This window comes from Perca fluviatilis, chromosome 3 (assembly GCF_010015445.1).
Source record: "Perca fluviatilis chromosome 3, GENO_Pfluv_1.0, whole genome shotgun sequence".
NCBI lineage: Eukaryota > Metazoa > Chordata > Actinopteri > Perciformes > Percidae > Perca > Perca fluviatilis.
Window position 1 is genome coordinate 31,602,364 of NC_053114.1, and position 26,843 is coordinate 31,629,206.

Below are 26,843 nucleotides of genomic sequence, written 5' to 3' on the forward strand. Positions count from 1 at the left end.
TGCCCATATTTTTGCAGTAGTTCATTCGTCACTGTTACTCTCCTTTTCTGTTTCAGTGTGTGTATGTGTATGTGTGTGTGTGTGTGTGTGTGTGTGTGTGTCAGGGGAGCTAGATTCTGTGAAAGGCCATTACCACCGTGAGTCCATGTCACAAGGCCTGTGAAACCCAAGGGAACCCTACCACTGATACAAGAGTGTACGGGATAACATAACACACACACACACACACACACACACACACACACACACACACACACACACACACACACACACACACACACACACACACACACACACACACACACACACACACACACAGGCATTTAGAAATGTAGACACATAGTAGTGCATATGGCCACATGTGGACCACAAGATTGTAAAATTATAAATCACACCTGCCAAAATGAACACACAACCACCAACCCACACATACATACGCATAGAAATAATTATACATAGATTTATATACACACACAGGGGGGTTTAAATAGCCCCAAAACTGGCCTTTGAAACACCATCAGTGTGAAGCTGCCACACATTAGCACTTTACAGGTCACAGCGCCTAAAACAGATACGGTCATCCTTGGAGACAGACCCTTTTTGGCACCGTATTAGAAGGAGAAAATCTCATCCAGAGTTTCTCTAAAACCCAATAAGAACCACTCTGAAATGAAATCAGACTCTAGCATGAGGTTGCACATAAAACAATTCAGAATAAAACTGCAAGATCTCCCCCTTAGGACTTGAAAGGAGCTCCATTGCCTTCATTTTTTTTTTAAACAACGCTGCCAGCATTGCATTGTATAGCCCACTGCTAACAGGCTACCAGTCTCAGGGTAGTTCGAGAAATAGTCACGAAATTTAATCTATTGATTCGTGCACACAGACACGTTTTTATTCGCGACGCTCAGCACATTTTTTTTAAACTAATGTATGTCAGTTGGAAGCATGTTGTCTACCCTGGGCTTGGCCATCATTGCTCTATTTTTCTTCATAGCTTAGATATTGTCGATCATTTAGCAACAGATTAGATGCGACAAAGATTCCTCTTCGTCAGCTGTGCCAAAACAGAAGTAACCAACGACAACCTCAGCCTGTCAGTCAGGCAATAGGGCATAGTGAATACAGTGGTGCACGTAGTGAATACAGTGGTGCACGATATGGGTTAACAGGCATGCCTGTTAACCCATATCGTGACGGATTTCACCTCGCCGTTATATACGCTGCAACCGCTAAACCTGCATTGCCGTGACACTGCCGACGTTGTTTCGCTCCGTCGGCACCACAGCTCTGCGTGTGTGTGTGTGTGTGTGTGTGTGTGTGTGTGTGTGTGTGTGTGTGTGTGTGTGTGTGTGTGTGTGTGTGTGTGTGTCGGCAGTCGGAGCTCCGCTCTCTGTCAAGATGCAGAGACGTCAGATATGCTCGCGCGTATGCACCCTCGGGTACCGAAATTTGGCACCATTTGATTTAGCCTAAAGTGAATCCGTCCTCGGTAGTACCGACGTTATTTGTTCAGTACCTAACCCAACCCTAGTAATGAGTGGCACATAACGTGAAGTAACATGGCATTTTATATTGTTTGGGTTTTAACTTGTCCAGTAGGGCAAGTAGCTACATTTCTCTTCCATTGCCCTACAAAAGAAGAATCCACTTATCCCAGACAAGCGGACAAGCCTTAATGTCGAGCCCTGTCACATATTTAAAGATGGTAAAAACGGATTATTTTCCAATTCATGGGACGTTTTCTATTTTTAAATTTTTTTTATGTGTTGTCTGCAGAGAAGGGAGACTAGCGTTGGTCACGGTTTGGAATGAAAGGGAGAAAACAGGACAGAGTAACACGGATATCGCTCATATACTTACGTTAAGGCGGCAGGCTTGTCTTGCTTAGGCGGCCGCCTACGCTGCAAAGTGCTGCGGGAGACCCTGGAACGTGTTGAACGATAGAACCTTTGTGGTATCGGATTCCTGTTCATACAGCATCACAGCATCGCTACTCAAAACACAACACCCTAACGCTACCCACCAAGCATTAGCATTAACGTAGCACATTGTAGTAGGCTAATGTTAAACTGAATTGATCGATATTGAAATATCATATCAATAACTTAGGTCTGCTGTATTACTGTGTTGCAAAGTGGCATGTAATCAACGACAAAATGATGGTGTGTGGCAGAAAAAAAGCTGTATTACGATTACTGAGTATAATTGAATTATGACATTGTATGATCGTACGTGAACGTATCATCTGGTGTATCCCGTGTTTTGACGGAAGTTAAAATGACAGATTTCTCCAGGTTTGAACATTGTTGGAAACATTTGGGATAGTGTGAGGAGAAAACTCAACAAAATGTATAACATTTTAATGCAGAAACATTACATATTGTACCTTTAAGTTGTGGAAATATTGGTAACGTTCAACACTTGATATCTGCGAGGCAGCTACGACCATCCAGACTAATGGTGCCATTAGGTGGTATGGGAAGCTATAACTGTGTGTCATTGGCATAACAGTTAAACTTTATGCATGTAAATGGAGAATGAAATGGGGCTGAAATATTAACCCTATGGGACCCCCAAAATAATGTCTGCTATGGATAAATTGCCTATGGTGACTGAAAATGCCTTATCAGACGGATGAGTTTTAAACCACTGAAAAACCCAGCTCACCACAATTATCAACAGTGACAGACCGGGGTTGCATCCTCTTTTGAGTGCAAAAAGCTGCGTCATTCATCTGTCAGTTGATGTGTATAGTAGAATAGACTTGTGCTGAGTGTTATTTTCTTGTAATACAAAAAAAATCCCACCAATTTGATTACTAAATTGAGACATTGAAAAATAAGACAAAAACTGAGAAATATAGTAGGAGGGGACTATGAGAGAAAAGAGGAGAAGGGGATGAGATAAAGGGATGAAAGATGCTCAGAGAGAGACAGAGATAGAAGGAGAGATGTAGATGAAGCCAGAAGGTGGAGGAGGAGAAGAGAGGAGTTAAGTTGGCCATTAGCGATGCGGCATGTGGAGCCCACTCTTACATGCGTTCCACAAGGTTAACGATAAGAGCCCCTCAGCAGCTGAAATGCTCAAGTAGCTTTTATCGTATCATAATAATGAATCAAAGATAAAATAAAATAAATGAACTCCAAAAGGCGAGCAAGTAAAATAAAACGTATGTGCAGAGAGCCGGCTGACCAAGCAGCAACCCAAATAGAAAAGAGAGAGACAAATTGTAGGAAGACAGAAGAAAAAAAAAAAGAAATAAAAATCTTGCTCTCTTTCCACTAATATCTTCTTATGTCATCTGGTTGAAAAATATTTGCCTGCGAGTCAGGGCTCCCCCTGTTAGAAAAAGGCTTCTTCACGGCTCTCTGCTACATTAAATATCTGGCCTCTGCATCCCATTTACTGCTGCTGGCTATTGGGGGGGGGACACAGAGAGAGAAATGGGGAAGTATGTTAGTTTGACAGTGCAAGAAAGGATGGAGTAAAAATAAAAAGAAGGAAAAAAAAGCAAAGAAAGAGGGATGTATGAGAGTTAAAGTTACAGTTAAACAGTTAAACAGTTAAAGAATCAGAACAGAGAGAAAGAGAGAGATAAAGTCTGAAAAGCCTCTGTTGTTTTGATTATGCTGTAAAATCCCCTCTTTTTAATGTTGTACACAGTATGTCTTACATCAGTGTGTGTGTGTGTGTGTGTGTGTGCATGTGTGCATGTGTGTGTGTGTGTGTGTGTGTGTGTGTGTGTGTGTGTATGTGTTTAGTGCCCTTGGCAAGAGCAGGAGATCTGGCCATTCAGAATGGACAGTAGTTAGCCACCCACCGGAGCAAGCTGTTACTTCCTTTTCCATCCTCCCCCTCTTCCCCTCCCTCTCACTCTTTCCATTCATTCTTTGCGTTACTCTTTCATTTTACTTTACATGAAAAGATGGTAGTCAAAAGTACAAAAAATGGCGTGACAGTAGCCTTCACCTTTAAATCCATGTTTGAATGCTCTTGACTGCTGGATAAATGAGCATTTAGCAAATAAATGAGAAACATCTCCCCTCTCCCTTGACAACTGCAGCTCGAATAAAGTTGAACTTGAACACTGTTACAAAAATGACACAAAAATTGTATATGGTGCATTTCTTGGCCACATTGGTAAGGTCACTCTGGTTTGATTTCTCTCCTGTTTGTATGGACAGTCACAATTGCTATCAGTCATACTTGATGTTTTTGTCCTCGGATTGTCTGAACAAAGTGAATTATTACGGTGCGGATCCACATGGCCGTGTGACGCATCTGTCGCGCTGCGCTCCACTTCATTCCTATGGGTGACGTCAAGCGACTTTAACGCGCCTGCAAAGCATCCCGGGAAGGGGGCGCTACATTTGAAAAAATGCTGCGCGTCCAAAAAGCTGGCCGATGCCCATCTTTATGCAAATTAATCTGTCGAACGCGACTATCCAATAGAAGTAGACGAAAATCTTTCAAACTGACCTTTGTCATCTGATGTGATAGGATGTCGAATTCCTCCTGACCCGATTGTTTTGTTACTTAGTGACGACTCTAAATTACACCTGCTTGGGAGACAAAATAAAGTTTGGCTAGCCGGCTCAACCGTGACCAAGAAAATGATTACTCAACGCTGGCTCCCCATCGCTTTGTGTAAAACAGTGGTTGGCGTATTTTCTAGACAGTTATGCTTGAGCTCTCTACAGCAAGGATTAACAAAGCCAAATCATCGACTATAGACCGATGGAAAAACACAGCAGCACAAGTATCAGTCCTAATGACCTCATCACAGGAAGTAGAGGAGAGTGACTAGGCAAGGTGTGATTTCTGTTTATTTTTTATTTGTTTGTTTTTCCTTTCTTTTCCTCGAGACCGCGGAAGGTGGGGGGTGGGAGAGGGTGGTTGTTCTGGTTCAAGCGTGATTGTCTCTTCTATTGTTCTTTAAAATGAAAAAAATAAATAAAAAATTGATCATTAAAAAAAAAACTGACCTTTGTCGATCTGAAATGAAGACAGATTCAGCAACTGCATGGCCTATTTCTTGCTTAAAATGTTTTCAGAAACACATTTCGGTGAACTATTTTCGTAAAATACGAGATCATATTCTCAACAAGCCGCCATTAAAATACGAGATCATATTCTCAACAAGCTGCCATTAAAATACGAGATCATATTCTCAACAAGCCGCCATGATGGTTGTTTTGAAATTCGGGAGTAGCCAGACCCACGTGACGCGTTCGTCCAATCCGCTGCCGGTGGGGGTGTGTTGCTTTACAGTAGGTACCGATGAGACGTGAAAAATGATCCAAGAAGTCCAGTTTGAATAACATACAGTATGAGTTTGAAGGCTTAACAGACAGCGATCATCAGGTAAATAGTAGAAGAAATATGACATTAGAGTTACAAAGTAATCTAGGCATGCTCACAAGTATTTGATTGGCCGACGCAACACCATTGCTGGATTGGCAACGTTGGCAACCCTGCTCCACTGCCGGCCTGGCCTCATTTAAATTAATGGGGTGGTGTTTTTTTCATGACTGTTGTCTGTCTGTATGAGGTGTAAACATAATCTTGCCAAGTACAGCACTGCTGGAAACTAGCATGGGTGCTCTGTGAACTATCTCATAAATTATGTGCTTATTGTTTGGTACCTCTAAAGAAAATGTGTGTATAAATCAGAGACAAAAGACAGGTGTCAAAACTGGAAGCCTGGTTTTAATTGATATTGCTCTACTGTAATAATCCTGAAAGGCATAGTCTGGAGTAACACATGTAATGTTTCAACCCATAGTAGATTAAGTTACAGAATCATAGGTCTCTCTTTTTGCATTGAACAATATATACAATGTGAAATAAATACATTTACACAAATGGACATTATTGTTGGAGCACACTTGTATGATACACGTCACAAAAATATACAGGTTATTGTTTTTTTCTTTTTTTTCTTTTTTTTATTTACTGATGTGAAGCACATCTAAAATCTACGGACATGTTTTTAATAACACTAGAGGGTCTTCTCTCGTACACAACTCTTCACCATGCCAGGATTTTTTAATCTTTAAATATCCTTTGTATCCAAATGTGTCATTGTTCTCTCTCTCCCTTAAATATTTTCTTCACATTTGCAAAATCACACTGCAGGGTTAGCTGCAGCACAAGTGGCAGTTACATTTGGGGATTAAATACAACTAAATGACTTAACACTGTGGAGCTGTAGATAGACACAGTTTGGCCTTAGCAGATTTCAGGGGTAGCCATGGTGGATGGACAATCCTGCTTTGTCCCTAAATAACTCATCCTTCTGTTCCAGCTAAACTATTGTTACAGCTAATGGATCTAAGTTCCAGATGAGGGCGAAAACATGGTGCCCAAAGTGCAACCAGGTCAAACTCTTTCTATCAATGGCTCTGCGAAAACCCAGACAGTCCTTTATCCAACGCTCCTCATAGAAAATACCAGTTTGGTTTGTTGTCATTTATATGGTTTCAACACTAACTGATAGCTACAACAGCACTTAGATGTATAACACAAAACACAAAAAAGTGCAACTCTTGTCTCGTCATTGCACAGTCATCAAAAATATTGCTTTTTAACAAAACAAAAAATGTTGTATGAAAACACTTTAATATTGTACATCTAAATAATATCTTGGCTATTAGCAGCGAGTTATACCAAAACCTTTTGAAAGAATCACACAATCTCCCTCCTGATATTAGCTGGTAGATGTATTCTTTTTTACGAGCAAAACAAAGTGGCATACAGTGAACCATTTCCTGTCATGACCATCATTTTCAAATAATTTCCTCAATTAATAAATTGATATGTCAGTTAATTTAGAAACATCTACAACTACTTATCAGTATTTGCTAATTTATAAACTGAACTTGATTCATTTCAAAACATGTAACATTTATTTAGCTTTTAACCAATTCCAGTTCAGCATTAATCACCTCAGGGAGATGTGTAACATCTTTCATCGTGTTGAACTGTTTAGGATCGGTTTGACAACTGACAACTAAATAAAAATAGGAACAGAAGAGAAACAAAAGTAAGAAAAGAGCACCTTTCTTCCATAACGTTTGTACATTAATGTACAGTGGTCGAAAAGAAATACCATCTTCCTGACAACGAGAAGGTGTTTTAAGTTACAATCAAAACAGGAAATTCAACTCTGTCATTAGGGATTTTGCCTACAAATATATGTTATGCACCTGTGAAATAATTTTTATGTATATTTCCTCTCTAAAAACATTATATGTTCATGTTTAAGACCTTTGATGAGTCCTATAATCTTTGAACTTATGCTATTTGTAGCGCAGAATCTATACATGTGTATAAAGAGGTACAATGAGTATAGTATTATGTTCATTAAAGGAGACTTTGAGTTTAAATCTTGACTTTGTGGTTCCTAATTCTGGGGCCAAAGCAGAAACGTGTATCACAATGTAATGAGTGCATGGTGAAGAAAAACAGCAAGTGCAAACTAAACGTGTCAAGCTTTTTCTTTAACATTTCCCATCAACCCACAAAAAAACTTTTGTCCTGACTTTCATATGTCCGATCACTTTTTACTCTTTGTTGTAAAACAAGATAGAATGAGCTGAAAACAGGACACAACAATGGGGGGGAAAAAAGTTTTTCATCTTCATCTTTTCTCTTTTTGACAGCTGAAACAGTAAAGATGATTGAGCCGAGCTGCATGGAAGGCAGTTATGTACAGCGAGTTTATCAAAAAAGAGTCACCTACAGTTCTGAATTACTCAAATGTCCTTTTCATTTCATCGTTATTTAAACCTAAAGATATACAGTATATTGTTTATTCTACAGGAAAGTTACACAGATGATCCCTTTTTAAATACTTGTATGGTGTTTCTTCATTTAGATACTAAATATTTCATTATTTATGTATATTTTGGTAAAGATGAATACTGTAATTTGATCTTGGTGTTTTAGTTATGTTTCTAGAAGAAGAGCCTTACATCCGGTTCGGTTCATTGAGAGAGAATCCGGTGGCCAGACCCCCAGCGGACTGATCCGACAGACAGACAACATGGCCTCTACTCTACTCTGTGTTGTCTAAAGAAGAAGCACACGGCACAAGAACGGGAATCACCACAAGAAAAACTACACAGCAACGCCTTAGAGGACTCAACGGAGGAGGAAAGGGTCAAACAGAAAGACTTTAAAAACAAACAAAAAAACAGATATAACTAAATAAACAGGGTTTTTTCTTGATAGAAAAAACAGAGAACATGAAACACACATCGAGGCTGAACTACATTTTTTTTTCTTTTTTTTTCTCTCGATTTTGTTTCCAATAAAATGTCTTATGTTAGAATTATAATCTGTATAATTTACAATATACAATGTTTAAGAAGGCTGAGAAAATACCCCTTACTAATTATACTGATGTTTGATACAGAGCGTGTGATGTTAGAGATCAACTACACTTAAACTGCAGGACTCCTCAGCTGTGACAAGTTGCCATTTTATATTAGATTACACCGTCATCTACAATACACAGTTTGGCATTCTTATTCGGCTAGAAATGACACAATGATAAAAAATAATCCTTTGTCTGTCTTTACTTGTTAAAGCTGTGATCAGTCAGCCATACAATCTCACTGAAAATCAATGTTTCTTCACTTGACTGTAAAATGTCAGACAGCTTCCTGTAAGCTCAGCTTTCCATTTATTGCCGTTTTATACTCAGTTAAATTAAATAAACAAGCAACTTTTGACATTGACTTTTAAAAAAAAAATGCCTGGAATAACTAAAAAATGACCACTTTAAGTCTTTGTGGTTACAGGTTTAATTAATTATGGTAATTAAATTCACATTTTTTCAAAAATAAACTTTGATGATCCACTTGAAATACCGATTACGTTGTAGACTGAGTACAACACAAACTAGTAGACAAGCTAAGAAACAAAATCAGCAAAAACCACCTGTAATGGATTCCACCATACAAATCAAAACTCTGAAGACTAGCTATTATTCATTTCATCATTTTAGACTGTATTTGGTAGGACTGTTGGTTTTCACCATTACAACACATAAACATGTCCTATACAATTTTCAAAAGTGTCGTAACAACATGAAGTGGAATAGTGAGCTAACATGAAACTGTCGGTGTGTGTTTTTTTTTTGTTTTTTTCGGATGATGTTTTGATTTTGCTAGCACCGTTTCAGCACAGATCCAGATTTAGGTTATTCTGATGGTCCCCATACTCATGGCTGAAGAAACATACGCCTTAAGGACAAAAACTGTGTATGACTGAACAGCTGATTTTAAACAAAGGACTTGGTCTAGTTTTAATCAGATTAAAAGTGACAGCAAGAAGAGCCTGGTCACAAGAATGGTGCAAACATCAGAACTATGATATCATTGCAAATTGGAGTTTTGATCTTTTAGCTGCTTCTGTGACTTCTTCGGCCCTCATGACAACCATTCTTCACACAGCTTGTATGTGACAGCAGCATTAACATCTTATCCTCGCATTTCTGGTCCATATTTGTTCCTGTTTAACTTTCGCTAACAAAGGAAATATTGACTGTTATTTAATAGCTTATGGCAAGTTACACAGAGAGAAAGAGAAGCTACAAACTCTCCTCAAATCCCCATCCTCTTTCCCAAAATTAAGACTGGCACGTTATGTTAATATTGCAGACTTAGTCCATATGCACAACCCCTCCTTTAAAATCCACTATTGCTCAGAGTTTTCTAAGATAAATGCTGATTTGTTAATACATTACTTGTTATAGTTATATATATATGATAATTGCTGATAGTGGTCAAGCTGATAGAAAAAAGCAAAGACATACTGATTGATTCAATTTTAAGAAGACAATATTAATAACAAAAACAAAGCCGTGTTATATGTCATATACAGGATGACAGTTATTTACAACCCTAATACTGGTATCATTGCTAAGATTATTTTCAAGATAGAAATAAAGAAAAAAAAAATAAGGAGTTTGAAAGCAACAATAATTGTTCTTCACTCAGTTTTGTCAGCACACCTTTCCTTCTGGTTTATATTGCGTTGAGTGACTGAAGCGCCCCCATCACTCCCTGAATGAATCACAAAAATATCTCTGTGCTGACGCAAGAGATGAGCTAGAAGTTGTGAATGCGACGGAGCAAGGAGGGTGGTACTGAAGTGACACTTTGCAGTTTTTTGGAGTTTGGGTAATGAGCACGGGCTGGACTATTCTTAATGGCACGTTGACGGACTGAAATCTCTACTGACTTGTGTGTGTGAGAGCTAGAAACTTGGGCCACTGAGCGGCTGAAAAGGTTTCAAACAGACGTCCAAACGCAAGAGGAGTGTTTGACAGAATAAATACAGAGTGGACTGAGCCTACATCTACCAGTTGGACAAGCAGGAATTCATCCTTGACAGTATAGGTCAAGTCTTATTTCGTTTAAGTAATATTTTGACTTATAAACTCTGTCAGTCAATCACACCTCAAGTGGTTTGAATATTTGGAAACATTCATTTCAGCCACGTCAAGTGTTCAAACACTAATTCTATGGTTATACTGACAGGTTTGGGAGGCCAGGGTCACTGGTCCTCGACAAATACAACAAATAAAAAGCAAAGTTTCAGCTGAAGTAGGGGAGTCATGGGAAACCAGGAACTGAATTTAGGGAGAACCAGAAAGTGTTTACAGCGATGGTTTCCAATCCTGGTCCTGGCCCTGCTGGTTTTCATAATAACCAAAAAGATTTTTAAATAACTGGTGGAACAGAAAACCTGCAGCACTCTTGAGGGCCAGCATTGAAAGCCACCGGTAGATCAATCCAGAAACACTTTGGGGTTATGTCAGTTTACTGGCATCCTCTGAATGGATGAGCTCCATTCTTTGGCAGGGCAAATCTCCTCTTCTTTTCTTTCTGTCCATCCATCAAAATTTCATTGTACATGTAATTTGACAACAAACGTCATTAATACTTCTTTAGTGTTCTTTTTTTTTTTCTCCACTCGTTTTCTTCTTGAACACTTAAAAAACTCTGTCGGGGGAAATTGGGAGGGAAAAGGAGACACGAGTGCAGTCTTACAGTCTCTCAGAACTAAAATGAAGAGTTTTCAGTTTCTTTTAAATGTGTCCTCATTTAAGCGTTTTGTCTTTAATAACATCTTAATTGTCATTAAATGCATAAGAGTTTTGCCATCTTCAATGTTCGGAGCCACTGTGGTAACTGTCGAGTGATTGTTAATAGTTTTTAAAGGAAATATCTTCTTCCCTTGGTAATATGCGGGTCATGCCAGTCTGTCAGCATCTTCCCCAAAAACAAGAGGTCAAGTGAGCGCCCTTTTGTCATAGACGGTGGAGGGTTAGGGGTTCAGGTAAGAGGTTTACTGTAGGCTTATTCATAGGGGTGTGTGTCAGCAGACGTACTTCAGGGACATATTTCTGTGTGTGTGTGTGTGTGTGTGTGCATGTGTGTCTGTGAGAGTGTGTGCGCGTAAAAGAGCAAGAGGTCATTCAAAGTGAGATTCAGACTGGCATCTAGCTGTCCGTCCATCTTTTCTCCATCCTCAGACCTTGGCTTCCAGCAGCTCCAGGAAGAGTTTGTGCATTGGGACTTTGCCGTCCTGCTTGATGCTGTAGAAGTGTTGCACAGCCTTGGTGGAGGTCTGGCGGAGCAGGGGGAGGGTCATGAGCAGCTTGCCTGCCCGACGGGGATCCTCCTGGTGCTGGGCAGCCTCATAGTCCTGCAGGGCCTCGTGGAGCACATCCTGGAGCTTCTGCACTGCGTCCACGTCTTCAATGTGCATGGAGTCTGGAGAAAGAAGGAAGAGAGATTCACGACTAAAATTCAAATGTGAACAAAAAGCTTTTTGATTCGGCATTTGTAGTATTTCCTTCGGGAGGAATAAAATATCTATCTATCTATTGCCCAGAGATGTTGTTTGATAGGCTAAATCTGGAAATGGCATATTGTTAATGTACATGCTTCACATAATTTGTATATGAAACATATGAATAAAAGGAAAATAGGGGGTTATGGTTTGATTTATTTGTTATTGTTAAGAGTATGATGCAATTGGACAAGGCATTTAAAATAAGCATCAGCATGCAGTGAACTCTTGTGCTGACTGAATGCTTTTGTTCTGAATTTTCCAGAAATAAAGGCAGACATGTTTTGCAGTGCAGAAAGCTACCAGATAACTCTTTCAGATGATGTTTACAAGAGTATGTGTCTCTGTCAGTACCTGTGTCGCCTCTGTCTGCTGTGTCATTGCTCAGTGGTGCAAAGGGGAGAGGTGCTAAAGATTAAATCCGAAATCCAAACAGGCTCAATGCAGGGATGCTACTGAAAGCCACAAACTCAGGGTTCTTGACGGTGTAGTGAAATGTGATTTTGACGTACATCTATAAAAGTGCAAAATACTTCTCTACATTTGCATTTGAATAGAAACCAACGTCAGTGTTTACACTGCAGACCAATTAAATCTTTTAAAGTATAATCATGAATATAGTACTTTACAATTAAACAAGCTTTCAAAAATGTCATTACAGTTTTTTAACATTGCTCTGTAATATAGATTTAAAACCTACAATTTCTAGTTGAAACTAAATCCAGGAAAAGGGCTTTAAAATCAGGGGCTGCTCCTTTCTCTGTCTTTAAAGTGTGGATCTGTGGGTGTGATGAATGGACACACAAAGAGACGAGTGGGCGGAGAAAAAAGAGATAGACTTGTAGAATGATGGAGAGATGCAGGAACACCTGAGAGTCTGTGCGTGTGTGCGTGTGTGTGTACGTGCATAAGCATTTGGCTGCACACATCTGTAATCTCTCTTTGAGCTGGCATGTAAGGTGCGTTTCAGCATATGTGGCAGTAGAGGCTGAGAATGTCCCTCAATAATAATGCTCCATATTGCCCCTTAGGGAGGCAAAGTCTTAATGTGAGCTGGCCTTTAGCTCCCAACCTCCGATCAATGTCTCCAATCAATGACTACATGCATGTTAAATAATAATCACAAGGCAACTATTGATAGGCCACCACACCCCAACACACACACACTAACACACACACACACCCACACACACACAAATCTGAAGAGGGAATGAGACCTATAAGTGCACATAGACACCTTAAAACAATGATATGGTACTTCTCACAGCATACAATACTTCTAATACAAACACATGCTCACACCTGCTGAATACTAGTACACACACACATGCACGCACACACACACACACACACACACACACACTACAAACCACGGCAAAGAAAGTATAAACTTACACAAATGTGCATTTAATGGTAAGTGAAACATAAAATTATACTGTGCAGATAAAATGTGTGAACACACACACACACACCCTCAGACACACACACACACACACACACACACACACACACACACACACACACACACACACACACACACACACACACACACACACACACACACAGAAGTGTACGCTTAGACATACACATACACAATCAAATACAAAGTGTTGGATCTATAGAGTGTAATGCGTGTATCAGTATGCAGGACCAGACCAGTCAGTGGGTTGGATTCTATAGGAATCAATAGAAAACTCAGCTTTTATCTGTTCACACATTTTCAACTTTTTTCTTAGTTTACGTAAATAAGAGTGGGTGGTCCACTCGTTTGGATTTGTTAGCATACTTTGCTGCTTGATGATATTTTGCACAGTGGAAAGAAGTATGGGGGAGGGAAAAATTATATTCATTAAGGATAATAAGGTGGATTATAGTTTATTTTTTTGTTTATACAAAAAGAACATAAAATATAATTTACACAGTAATACAAACTACAAATCTCTCTTTTGTCAGTATGACTCACCTTTACTTTTGCTTTGAACTTTCTTTTTTTGTTTTCGATGCAAACACTTTCAGGCCAAATGTTTAGCTGCCCCTGAGGCAGTGTCTCTTGTTAAAGGAGAAGATAATACTGTATATAAACTGTGCAGAGTTTATACTGCACAGTTAAAAACACACTGATAATAAACACATGCTTAATGTACACATTTAATGAGTATTACTGTTGGTCGCTATTAAAAAACCACCTTGTCCAATCACCTTGTCCTCGTTAATCTTGGATTTGTAATAAGTGGTTACCTAAAGTACAGCCTATAATGACCATAAGTTAAAATGAAGTTTAATGAGTTTCACATTGTTTTTGATTAATACTGTTTTTTTTTGTATTTTAGCTGGTAGACATGGCTGCTGCCTGTGCTATGACCCGCAGTACACTCACAAGTAAAACAGCAGACGTTAATGAGCACAAGCACATGAGCACAAGCACATGAGGCTGTTAAAACACACATGTTAACATGGAACCCACAATGCACACACACACATAAATGAATGCACACACACACACACACACACACACACACACACACACACACACACACACACACACACACACACACACACACACACACACACACACACACACACACACACACACACACACACACACGTGCCTTTTGTTTCCAATGGCTAGTTTAGCTGTCTCTACATGTGGGGCACGTTTGCTAACATTTCTTAAGGCTTGGCTTCATTAATGCAGACGATTAGCATCCTGTGAATTAATTAGTGTCAGTGCCCTTCAAAATGCTAATGCTAGCATTCTGTTGTCTCTAAGAGCAGTTAGAGTCTAGGCAATGATGCAAAGTTCTTATTTGGGCGTCAGCTGTTTCGATATCAATCAGTTAAGAATGACTATTTCAAATGTGAGTTTTCTCAACAGTGAGGTAAGCCTTTAATGGATAATTACTCTCCTGATTTATCTGGATATTTTTTTGAGTTGCATGTGCCAAACTGGTCCAGAATGAGCTAACAACATGCAATTTGCAACTGCAGAATAAAATAAATACTCCAGTTTGACATTTCCTCAATTAGTCATCTAACTTTCCAGCTCTTCATCTGCCTTCAGCTGTACATTAACAATACTATTTATTTGTGTAGTAAGTATACTGATATTGGGATATTCCTGGCAACCAATTTTGATAATTTATTTATCATTTAAGTTGATTTTCAAGCAAAAACATTCTCTGGCTCCAGCTTGTCAAATATGAAGTTTTGCTGCTTTTATCTTTTTTATTTATTTATTTTTTGCTCAATAAGTTGCAAATAATATTTTCTTTTGGGTTGTTGATCGGATAAAACTTGAAATTTGAAGATGTCCTGTGGGGAAATGTTATGGACCAAAATATTAACTGATTAATCAAGAAATGAATTGCCAGATTATTCTTCTGATTCAGTGACAGCAATAAGAGCTTCATAATGTTGTTTTGAATTGCAATAGATTGTACAGGTGTACCTAATACATCTGTGTACATTACCTTTAACGTTTAAACCACTGTTTAACTCTCTACTAGACCTGTTAACCAATCTAGGCCATTGGAAATCTCAGAGGCAACAAGGACTATGTAAGCCAAATAAGGCATCATAACCATAATCATGATAATCAACACCGTTGTTCAGCTGGCAGAACAAGCCAGCTTTCCCAACTTTCAGTCAGCAACATTTATAAGCCAACATACAGACACACACACACACACACACACACACACACACACACACACACACACACACACACACACACACACAGACAGACAGACAGACAGACAGACAGACAGACACACACACACACACACACACACACACACACACACACACACGAATAGGCCAAGCCGAGAGATTGATTGTCACATAGCCCACAGGAAAACAACATGTCAATATTTTCTGCATGTGCATGACAGTGTGTGCTGTATGTGTGTGAGCAAACGTTTTTCAATGGCTCACATTTAAGTACACACCAATGTTATAGTATGCGTTTATGTATGAGTCAGAGAGATGACATTGGAATATTTGAGAAGAATGTGAGTGTGTTTGTGTGTGAATGTGTCGGTGTATGTGCGTGTGTTGATGGTGGCAGAATCAGAACAAAAGGGCCCTCACTCCTTATTCAAAGCTCTCCCATTGCATTCTCCCATTTAAACACATTGTATTGACAGCTCCCCCCTTGTAATTAAAGAGTACTGAAGAGCTGGCTGGCTTCCAAGACAAAGTTCAAAATACGGGTCATGGGAGGAAGAAGGCGTGTGTGTGTGTGTGAGAGAGAGGGTGGGTGTGTGTGTGTGTGTGTGTGTGCGTGTGTCAGTCAGCTGTCGATGCAGCTGGACACATCAGAGAGGGGGCTTTATCGACAGACTTTGGGTTCTAATGATTTTAGCTTATTTAACAGGCATCTGAAGAGACGACTATGCTAATTGTAAAAGGGATCGCCACTTTGTTTGAGGGTGGGAAGTGGGCTTCAGGTTGAAGACGTGTGTGTGTTTGTACTTTTACGTGTGTATGCATGCTTAAAATAATCATCGGCTTGTGTGACTATTAAGAGTTAGACAAATGTGTGTGGCTTTAACAGTGAAAGTGGGAAGTGTATGTGTGTTTAGATGCAGAGTAATGAAATCAGTCTTTTGATGGTTCAGTTTAAATGAGTCCCATGGGACTGGAGATTCCTAGGATTAACTCTTTTTTCACCAGTCGCGTGCTCACAAGCTTAAAACACACAGACACACACACACACAGATAAAAACGTGAAAAATTTCAAACCTGAGTTTGCCAAAGCGATGGCCTTGAGGGCGACAAATTCCTCCTTCTCTAGCTTCATAGTCTTGTATTTCTTGACCAGCTGAAGGATGGCATTGTTCAGGTCCAGAAGTCCAGCAAGCTTCGACTGGTCCTCGTCCATTATGTAGTCCTCGGCATACACCAACTAAAGAGAGACACAGAGATAGAGAGGTTGCAAATAAACATGCATATTTATATATTTAATCAGAGCAAGAGGCAAACATAAAGCGAAAGAGGCTAACCTTGTCTTCAAAGGACAGTGAGCGGTACACCACACGTAGGATCAAGATCTCCATCCATGCACTCTGCAGTAGACTCATCTGGTCTGCCAAAGACAGCGTAGAGAAACCTGGGACGGAGAAGAAAAGCAAGATAGAGGATTGTTCATTTTTTTTGCCCCAAAACAGTTAGCAAAAAATTAAGCACTGTGTTTTTACTATTGTAAAAACAGTTTCTAATAAACAGTTATGCTGTTAAAGTTAAGGAGGAGCCAAGGGAATGAAAAGGAGAGAGTAAAGCTTGTTTTAAAGCTAGTGAGAGGGTCAAGATCGGCTCTCCTCCCTTCCCTCCCTGCCCACCCTCCCTCCATCCAGTTGTCCAGAGTCCTCCTCCTCCTCTCTCCCCTATGCCCAGGGCTGTTCTCTGGGGAAAGGCAGGCCTTATCTCCCCGAACGGCGTCCATGGATTGCGTGCTGGCGCCGCTGCCGCTACAAACGGCTGCGCAAAGACACACACTAATTGCTGCTATGCGCCTCAAAAACCCCTTCCAAAAAAAACCCATTTTTTTTTCCTATAACTTGTCTATATAAATTTATGCAAGCCTTTTTTCTGTTAGTGTTATCTATCTGTGTACCATCTGTGTGTCTGATTCTGGCTTCACCTTCTTTCCATCCATCTTGATACATCTCTGTCTGCATCTCCTGTCTGTTAGGGTCTCTCTCTGTTTTACATTTTTTGCTTGCTGCATTTTGTCTGCACTTTTCACTTTCCATACTGAATGTTTGCTTTTTCTTTGTCATTTTGTGTGTAAAATCTTCGCTTCCTCATTTAATACCTTTTGATTACATTCTTACTTAAGTGCACCAGACTCGTGCTTGTTGTCTCTCTTTCTGTCTATCTATCTCTTTAATGGAACACCTGCCCACTCACACCTTTCCTCACAGCTGTCCTCTCCTCACACACCTGTCCATTCACACCTGCCTGTCTGCCTACATGTGTGTGTGTGTGTGTGTGTGTGTGTGTGTGTGCAAGCCTTCATAGGAAAGGCAAAGACAGTGGTCCATGTGAGCACACCTGTCAGACCTCACTGCAGCCCTCCAGTGTGTGTGTGTGTGTGTGTGTGTGTGTGTGTGTGTATGTGTGTGTGTGTGTGTGTGTGTGTGTGTGTGTATGTGTGTGTGTGTGTGTGTGTGTATATGAGAAAAGCATCCTGCCAGGAGAATCAGGCAGATGAGAAGGAAGATATTTCTTCAACATCTGTTGCCATGAGCCTCCTCTTGAGATGGTAGGTGTTTCAGAGTGTGTGTTGGTGTGTGTTTTTGTGCATGTGCATTAGGGGCTCTTATCTCACAGTGTGTTGATGGGTAATGGCAGGCGTCTCATTATGTCCAGGTTGCCGGCTATTGTTGTATGTAATGTGCTCTAATTCATTCTATCTACAACTCAACTGTTAACATCTCCAACACACACACACACACACACACACACACACACACACACACACACACACACACACACACACACACACACACACACACACACACACACACACACACACACACACACACACACACACAGAACACACACACACACACACAAACACGTGCAACACATATATTCAGTAGTTAGACACTGCTGCGCACACATACAGTATCAGATATACATAGACATAAATGCATAGAAACACTGGAATGAATCCAAATGTGTATGATTGATACACACACACACACACACACACACACACACACACACACACACACACACACACACACACACAGCACAGTGAAGGGAGCAGTTCTGTTGCCAACTGGCAGTGTCTTCTTCTACTTAATGAAACCATCAGAAGGGATTAGAGGTGAATTTCTTAAGGGGTTCTTCATGCACACATCCACACGTAAACACACATCTCATTTAAAGAGGCAGATGTCTTTAGGGGGTCCCGAGGACTTCACCACTCATCGTGGTCAGCGGAAATAAGCATGGGCACTGCTAAAATTAACACACACACACACACACACACACACACACACACACACACACACACACACACACACACACACACACACACACACACACACACACACACACACACACACACACACACAAACACACACACCTATTGAATCTGTTTAAACCCCAGGGTCAAGTGAAGAGAAGAAGATATGAGTGAGTGGTTAATATCATTTAATGCTGTCACTGATTGTGTGTTCTAATGTGTGTGTGTGGATGTGGGTTTTCAGGGCTCTGGCATTAGGACCAGCGCGCAGGGTTCAATCAATTGGCACACATCCCTTTGGTGGAATCTGATTTGGGGCGAGTGGGGGCACACATTGCTCAAAAAGTGGGCACACACACACACACACACACACACACACACACACACACACACACACACACACACACACACACACACACACACACACACACACACACACACACCTCATACATCAACAAACATCTCCCCAATTACACATAAAAATGCACTCATATGTGCACAAACACACACAAAGAAACACAAATAATTAAAACCCATGTGATTAATTTATTGAGCTGAAAGTGCAGCTTTTCTCATCAATGATTTTTATCAGGATGCGGTTTGTGCGTGTGTGTAGGTTAATGTGTGGTATGTGAATGCATTTTGTGAATATGTGTATGCTCATAGTGTGTGTGTAATAAAAATACAATATACATAATTGTACTGGAGGTGCGCTGGCTTGTTTGTCAGCATGTTTGTATGCATACATTCCCATACACGTTTCTGTGAGGCTCTGCATGTGCGTCTCTATCTGTGTGTATTTCTGTGTGTTTGTGTGTGTGTATGTACGTGGGCCTTCCCGACCACCCTCGCCTCCCCTCCCCTCTCCACCAGCCTGTCTGCGCTGTTCAGCCATCCAATGCCTCTTATCTGTCTGATTAATAGGCGGCCAGCTTCAGGACAAATTAATTAACAGATAACGCCATCTCTCCCTTCTTCCCTTCCTCCCCTCCTTCTCATGAAGCGATCGATACAGCAGAAGAAAAGAAACATCAATGGGAATTTAGTGCTGATGATGGAGAGAGAGAGGTATTGATGAAGAGAGAGAGAGAGAGAGAGAGAGCACGAGAAAGAGTGAGATGGAGGAGAGAAGAAAGTAAAAGGGGGAGAGGTGTTAGAAGGAGAGATGGTGGTGGTGGGAGGGGTGGAGACCTTTCTTTCATACCTGTGATTTCACTTGACAAAAGAAGGTTCCCTATTTGGCTCTAATTACATTTCCTTTCTGTCCATTGATAAGGGATCTCATACTATGTGTGGGAGTATGTTTGTGTATGTGTGGATGTTGTACAGCCTGTGATTACTGTGCTGACGGTGGGCTGAGCTGAATGTACAGTAATGTACAATGGAAATAAAGATCAAAACAAATAAATTATTAATATAAACTTTAAAGAAGGGAAGATTGCTACGCAACCTGCAAGTAAAGCCATGTGTTCCCTGGACAGCATTATTACTGGATATATGCTTTTGTCTTTGGTATAAGCTCTACATATTCTGTGCCGTGTAAGAATTGAACACTTCCTGGGCTGGATTTACGTTTTCTACTGAGCATATCCTGCAACACCATTTAGTAGTATATACAGTAAACTTCATTTTGAGGAGACAGGGTTACATATATTCATTTTGTTTTTACTAAACACAAGTTTGTACATAATGATCTGGATTAGGTAAGGGGTGCATTAGGTCAAGTTAATGATTGGTTGGATAACGATGTGTGTGTGGCTGTTAAAATATTAGGACACTCTCTTGTATCTATGAAGGTACAGAGAGAGAAAGCGTGTGGTGTGTGTAGGGATGTGTGTGTGCCATACATTGGTCTGACAGAAAGAGGCTGCAGTGCAGTCATGCAGACTTAACCTCTACTGCTTGCTCTCGCGCCCTCTTTCTTTTTTCTCTTCCCTTTGCTCTATCAGACACACACATAAAAACAAACACACACACAAACACTCGTCGATTCCCCAGCCACCCTGCGGCCTGTTTGTCTGCCAAATGAGTCCTGACTGCACGTTTACACCCGAGACCGCACAACAGTCTGGCGCGCGCACGCACACACACACACACACACACACACACACACACACACACACACACACACACACACACACACACACACACACACACACACACACACACACACACACAGGATAGCCCTCTATCACGCCCCAGTTGCTACAAAGACACAGACCAACACACACATATCCAGGAGGCCTATATTTGTTTTCTTGTGGTTACGGGGCAAATAGGAACCAGTGAGAACCGATTGTGAAGCTTATGAGTACCTGCGCACTTGTGTGTGTACAGTTAGTGGCATTTGTGAAGCTACTTGTATGTGCATGTGGATCTGTGTGTGTTTGTACGATATAGGCTATTCTGTTTGTGTGTGTGTGTGTGTGTGTGTGTGTGTATTAATGTGACAGGTGTGAAAATTGGCTGCAATGCTGATATGATCCCAGTTATTAACACACGACTAGTCTTTCTATTCTGTCACTGCAGTGAAAAGCAGGACTTTTGTCATAAATTTGGGTGTTTTTTAGAACCCCTTTAAAGTGAAAGTAAATCATATCATATTAGTATTACTTACAGAAAAGTTGTTTTCCTGTACATAGATTGCAGACTGAACTAAACATTTTTTTCAGAGGCCTTCACCTGTGTGCTGCAAGTTAAAATGTCTCAATTTAAGTAATGCCACAATTCAAGATTGCCACCTCATCCTTTTTCTTAAATTGCAAATACAAAAAATGTATTTCTCTTGACCATTTTAAGTTTAATCCTTAATGTCATTTATTGACGCAATGGAGAGTAATGACAAAGGTCTTTAGCTGGAATCGGATCATGAACATTGCAGTTTTACATAACATTCATAGGTTTTCTTTTGGAATTGGAATTCAATAGTCTGCCTTTAATGGTTTTGCATCTTGGCTGCAGAGGACAGCCTCTGTATATGACAGATGCTGTTTCTGTAGCCATTTTAATTGAAAAAATGCCTTTTAATCATTGCTTTTAATTAAATATATTTTACATGTGTATAAAGTTGACTGAATGAATACAAATCGGTTATAAAATATTACAAAATACATATGGTGGTCCATCTTCAAAATTGTTGCTGGCCTTGCACTCTTAAAGCACCTGCTTGCTCTGTTACCAGTGACACTGTGCTCTGTCCTATTTGATCATGGCCCCAGGACACATTTCACAGGAAACTTCTCAGTCTGCAGCAACAATTTAACAGCAAAGACTCAAACACTTATCAAGAGTTATCGGTTTTAAAGTTGTAACAATAAGTTTCACACACTGTCATAGAAATATAACACAATACAGCAGAACTAAATTCACACTAAGCATTGTTAGGAAAACTGGATGTGTGGGGGCATCCTGGCCTAGAGCTTCTCATTACACAAATGAGTAAAAAGCACATGTGGTGTCCAACAATGCTACAACATAACATGTGTAATAGACATGTAATAGACACTTAACATATGAGAATGTTTCTTCTCTGTTGTTACACAAAATCTAACAATAGACACGTTTTAAATTTAGTGTATTGATTTAGTGTACCAAATCTTGTATGTTAGGAGGCATTTTAAAAGAGGTATAAAGAACTGTGATGTAAACTGCTTTTTGATTGTCTAGTCGCTCATTGTAGGTGCGAAGGGAATAGTGGATTGTGCAGCATGTACACGTATTGTGTTCTGCAGGGGACAGATTTAAGTCTTCTGGCCCACTGAGACAGAGATTGCATTAGAACACGTGAAGTGTCCAACAGTTACCAGCACATCGCTGTGCTGAATGTGTGTGTGTGTGTGTGTTCTGCTTGCACCCTGTGTTATGTGTTTCCAGTGCTCTCTTTCATACCACTTTCTCTACATGTTTGTGTTTAAATTTGTGTTAGTGTGCACACTGTTGCATGCTGTGCAAAGTAAGTGCTCCCTTGTGATGCTTTTTCAGCGTGTGTTTGTGTGATTGTGTATGTGCACATTTCAAACTGTTTTGTACCATACGGCCAGACGCCGGCCCAAATGAACACGGACCCCCTGTGATGGCTTTGGCCAAGCTGAAACAACACACACAAGATATACGCACACAACAAGCACGCTGACAAATGCTGGCACACATGCACACACATCCACCAGCTGACCCAATTACACAGAGATGCGCAACGAAATGGAAACAAATCTACCCAGAGAACCAGCTAATTTAGAGAGGCTTAAAGACACACTCACATACAGGGCACACATCCACATACATGTGTATAGTCAATTACATTATAAAAAACATTACGTGTCAAGTGAAGTTGATATAATATGAAAGTGCAAACCGCAAATTAAGTTTTATCTCATTGACAGAAAAATTTAGTTGCTCTGTCAAAATCCTTTCAGTGCATCAAAAGATGAACAGAATGGAACAGATTTACTGTCCATTTCTATCCTCCTTTTTGCCAGTTCCAGTACAACTTTGCTGTAACAGAAAAAAAAACATTTAAGCTCTACTGCCACTCAAAAATGTGTTCTTACTTATTGTTCCTTCACTTGGATGTTTGACCTACAATATGCTTGATACGAGTTTGATACTAGAAGGTTGTTTTCACATTCATCTGTTGAATTTATGTGCTCACCTAAAATCTCACTTTAAGATGTGTACGTACAATCAGGATTTTTTGACATCGGAACTAGTTTAGAAGTAAAAGATATTTATGTAGCCTACTCATAAATTCTGGATTTTCATGAGGGAAGAGTGAATGTAATTTTAATAATCTTTAACGAGATTATTGAAAAAAAAAAAATTATTCAAAGCAGATCATTTTTTACATGTCCTGAAACATGTTGAAAGGGGATGTTGTTACTGTTATTGTCTGGTTATAATTTGGGTTAGGTTTTGGTGATAGTTTTTAAGTTTACTGATATGAAATAATTGCCTATTCAACTGCATTGAATTGCACATATCGTAAATAAACAATGGACGATAGGTGACAAATTTTTGTTCAAATATATGAATGAATTCTGTATCTGTACACTATCAGTCACTTTTCTAACACACATATTGCACACACAAACATGCATCATCACCTTCACCTTCATCCCCTCTTATTTTGTTGGCTAAAATATCTTTTTTCTATTTCTTTCCCCTCCTACCCTCCCCCTCTCCTTCCCCCATATCCCCCCTTTTTTCTGTGCGGCCTCGGGGAGAGTAGAGCAGTCATAGGGTTGCAGTAGCCTCTAATCAGTGTGAACAGCAAGCTAATTACCAAACCCTCAGCCCTGGCTGACTGTTAATTGCATACATTAGACACCATCAGCAGCACTGCAAGATTAACACTTAAAATCTTCCCATTGCTGTAGTGCTCTGTGTGTGTGTGAAAGAGAGAGTCAAGGGGAAAGAGACAGAGGTGGAGAGGAGGGTCGTGTGCTGTATTCTCTACATGTGTGGTGTGTGCTGCCTCTGTGGTTGCGGGTGCTAATATTTAACACTTAATTAGAGCCAAAATGGAGACGCGGCAACACAGAGACGTGTGTCGAGTGTTATAGCTTTTTGCCGTGGCGGGGTTGCTTGGGTGGGGGCGGACGGACGTCGAGGGCAACCCCGAGTCTCTGTGGAGACGACAGATGGAGTGACATTAAGAGCATTGCAGTGGAGGCATTTCAAATAATAAAATATCAATATTTACATTTTAATTACCCACTTCTAGCCCCGCCAGGGCCATGTCAAGGAGTGTGTGGGTGAGGGTGTGTGTGTGGGCATGTGCCACAGCTAGCTCCAATGGGGCCATGTCTTCTTGTCTCTTTATAGTGTCAGGAGTGCTGCTCTGCTTGACAATATCTTGGTAAAATAACTAATTTCTACATAAATAATTTCTGTTTTCCAACATTATTTGTTATATCTTCCTTTTTTACTCGTTTCTTTCACTCAAGCCACCCCATCTTCCTGTAACTCTGTATCCTGTCTCTGCCTCATTTGATACAATGCTGATGCAGGCAAGAATGACCATTATGTGTGTGTGTGAGCATGTGTGCACAAATCTGTCAGGGGAATTAACCATGTGCACACAAAACTGAGAAGCTTAGATACCAACCTTCTCTGCCTCTCTCACACACACATGCCCGCACGTTGATGACAACACCAGACTTAATAAGGAGGGCCAGGGAGTGACATCATCACTAGTCTGGGCTTTTACATTCCTCTATCACACAGACACACACACACATACACAAAGGCTGACAGACAGTTTTGAAGATAAAAAACACTGAGTTAAAAGTTTTTAAAAAAGGTATGAACCGAATGAAAAGGACATAATGTGAATATTTCTATGCCTATCAGACAGCTGGACTTACTGCTTTGTTTTGATGACGTTTTGCCACTTACTCAAAAGCGTCATTAGAAACACACTAAGACACTGATTGGACCTAACTTCAAAATTCATACCCCAGGGAAAGTCACCCCACGTCTGTAAAGACTCCACGAGACACACAAAGGACGAGTCTCTCTCAGGCCATCGGCAGCATCCAGTCAGTGGCATACAATATTGCCAAGTACTGTACGTTACCACAATCCTTGCTTTGTCAGTTGGCAACAGTGTGCACCACATCTCATCAGCATCATTTGCCAGTTCTCTATGTGGAAGAAGTGAAAAGGAGGAATACTTTCTGGGGAATACTATGTAGCCAGTGGTTAAATTATATAAACTCAACTGGGTTAAGATCAAGATCAAACAAAGGTTTTTAATTCAAATTATCTATCTATCTATCTATCTATCTATCTATCTATCTATCTATCTATCTATCTATCTGTCTGTCTGTCTGTCTGTCTGTCTGTCTGTCTGTCTGTCTGTCTGTCTGTCTGTCTGTCTGTCTATCTATCTATATATCTATATATATATATCTATCTGGTCTGTGAGGAATTCATTTTCCCAGCTTGTTCAATTAACTGGGTTGAGACAGTCTATTGATCTCTTGGTGGATTATCTTTTCAGAACAATATCCTGTCATAACATATTCTCCTGAAAAGAGTAAATCCATAATCCAAGCATCAGCAAATGGGCAGCCCTGCAGTCGGAAAAAAAAATGAGCAGGAGACAACTTGCGATTACATAAAATCTCACACTTATTTTGTCACTGTCACAAACAACATTTTGCATTAGAAAGGGCTACAAAAGTATATATATATATGACAGGTAAAATATATTATAGTTCAAAAGAAGTAAATTGTGGATGGGGCATGAGACATATTCTCTTTTTTTAAATCACTATTGATGTATGAATAAAAACTTGCTGATTGTGGCTTTAAAACAAAACCCAATGGTCCATGTCCAAGCCAGGTGTCTGTATATGAGATTATGAGGCTGTGTTGATTTTATCTTCCTAATCCCCCGTATCTTTCCATAAAGAGAGGACTGCAGAAACTCCACAGGGATTAATTTACCATTCACAGATTAGAGATATGGTCTCCAATATCATCATCCAGGACATGCTTTGAGAGGAAGGGTTCAACAATGGAGCAATGAGGAAAGAGAGAACAGAGAGAATGAGAGAGACATACACAGACTAAAAGAAAGACAGAGATGAAAACGAATGTGCACAGAGAGACAGCCTTCTCTCCTAGAGCATCGTGCCTTAATGTCCTAGCTCGAAGACACGAACATTAGACCTCATTCCACCTTCTCATCTGGGCCTGAAAAAGCCTGGGCTGAAAATCTTAATTAATTGTCCAATAGTGCTGCGGGGTCATTATGCATTGCAATAAAAGAGATTATGACACACACACATCTACACACACTCGCATGTGTACATATTGTTCAAGTATAAGTGTTTAGATGTATCAGAGATAAATGTGTCTGCTCTTGTATTGGCAAACAAACAGTTGTAGGTACATACACATGCATGCAGGACACTAATAGGTGAACAGAAGCTGAAAATGCATTCAGCTGAGAACACACACAGAGAAGCACACACACACACACACACACACA

General features: G+C 40.2%; 1 protein-coding gene across 11 annotated transcripts in view; it reads right to left on the minus strand.

Annotated features, from left to right (window-relative positions):
• Positions 1-5,692: 5,692 nt before the first annotated feature.
• The window catches only part of esrrga (estrogen-related receptor gamma a), a 175,491-nt gene continuing 154,340 nt past the window's right edge, over positions 5,693-26,843 (minus strand). For 10 of the 11 annotated variants that reach the window (XM_039795386.1, XM_039795383.1, XM_039795381.1 and 7 more), the window contains 3 exons: positions 16,875-16,981; positions 16,615-16,777; positions 11,548-11,792 (listed from right to left, as the gene is read on the minus strand). In XM_039795386.1, coding sequence (XP_039651320.1) covers positions 11,548-11,792; positions 16,615-16,777; positions 16,875-16,981 — 515 coding nt within the window. Of the gene's footprint in view, positions 11,793-16,614; positions 16,778-16,874; positions 16,982-26,843 lie in introns of all 11 variants that reach the window. The other variant, XM_039795375.1, reaches the window with a different exon arrangement.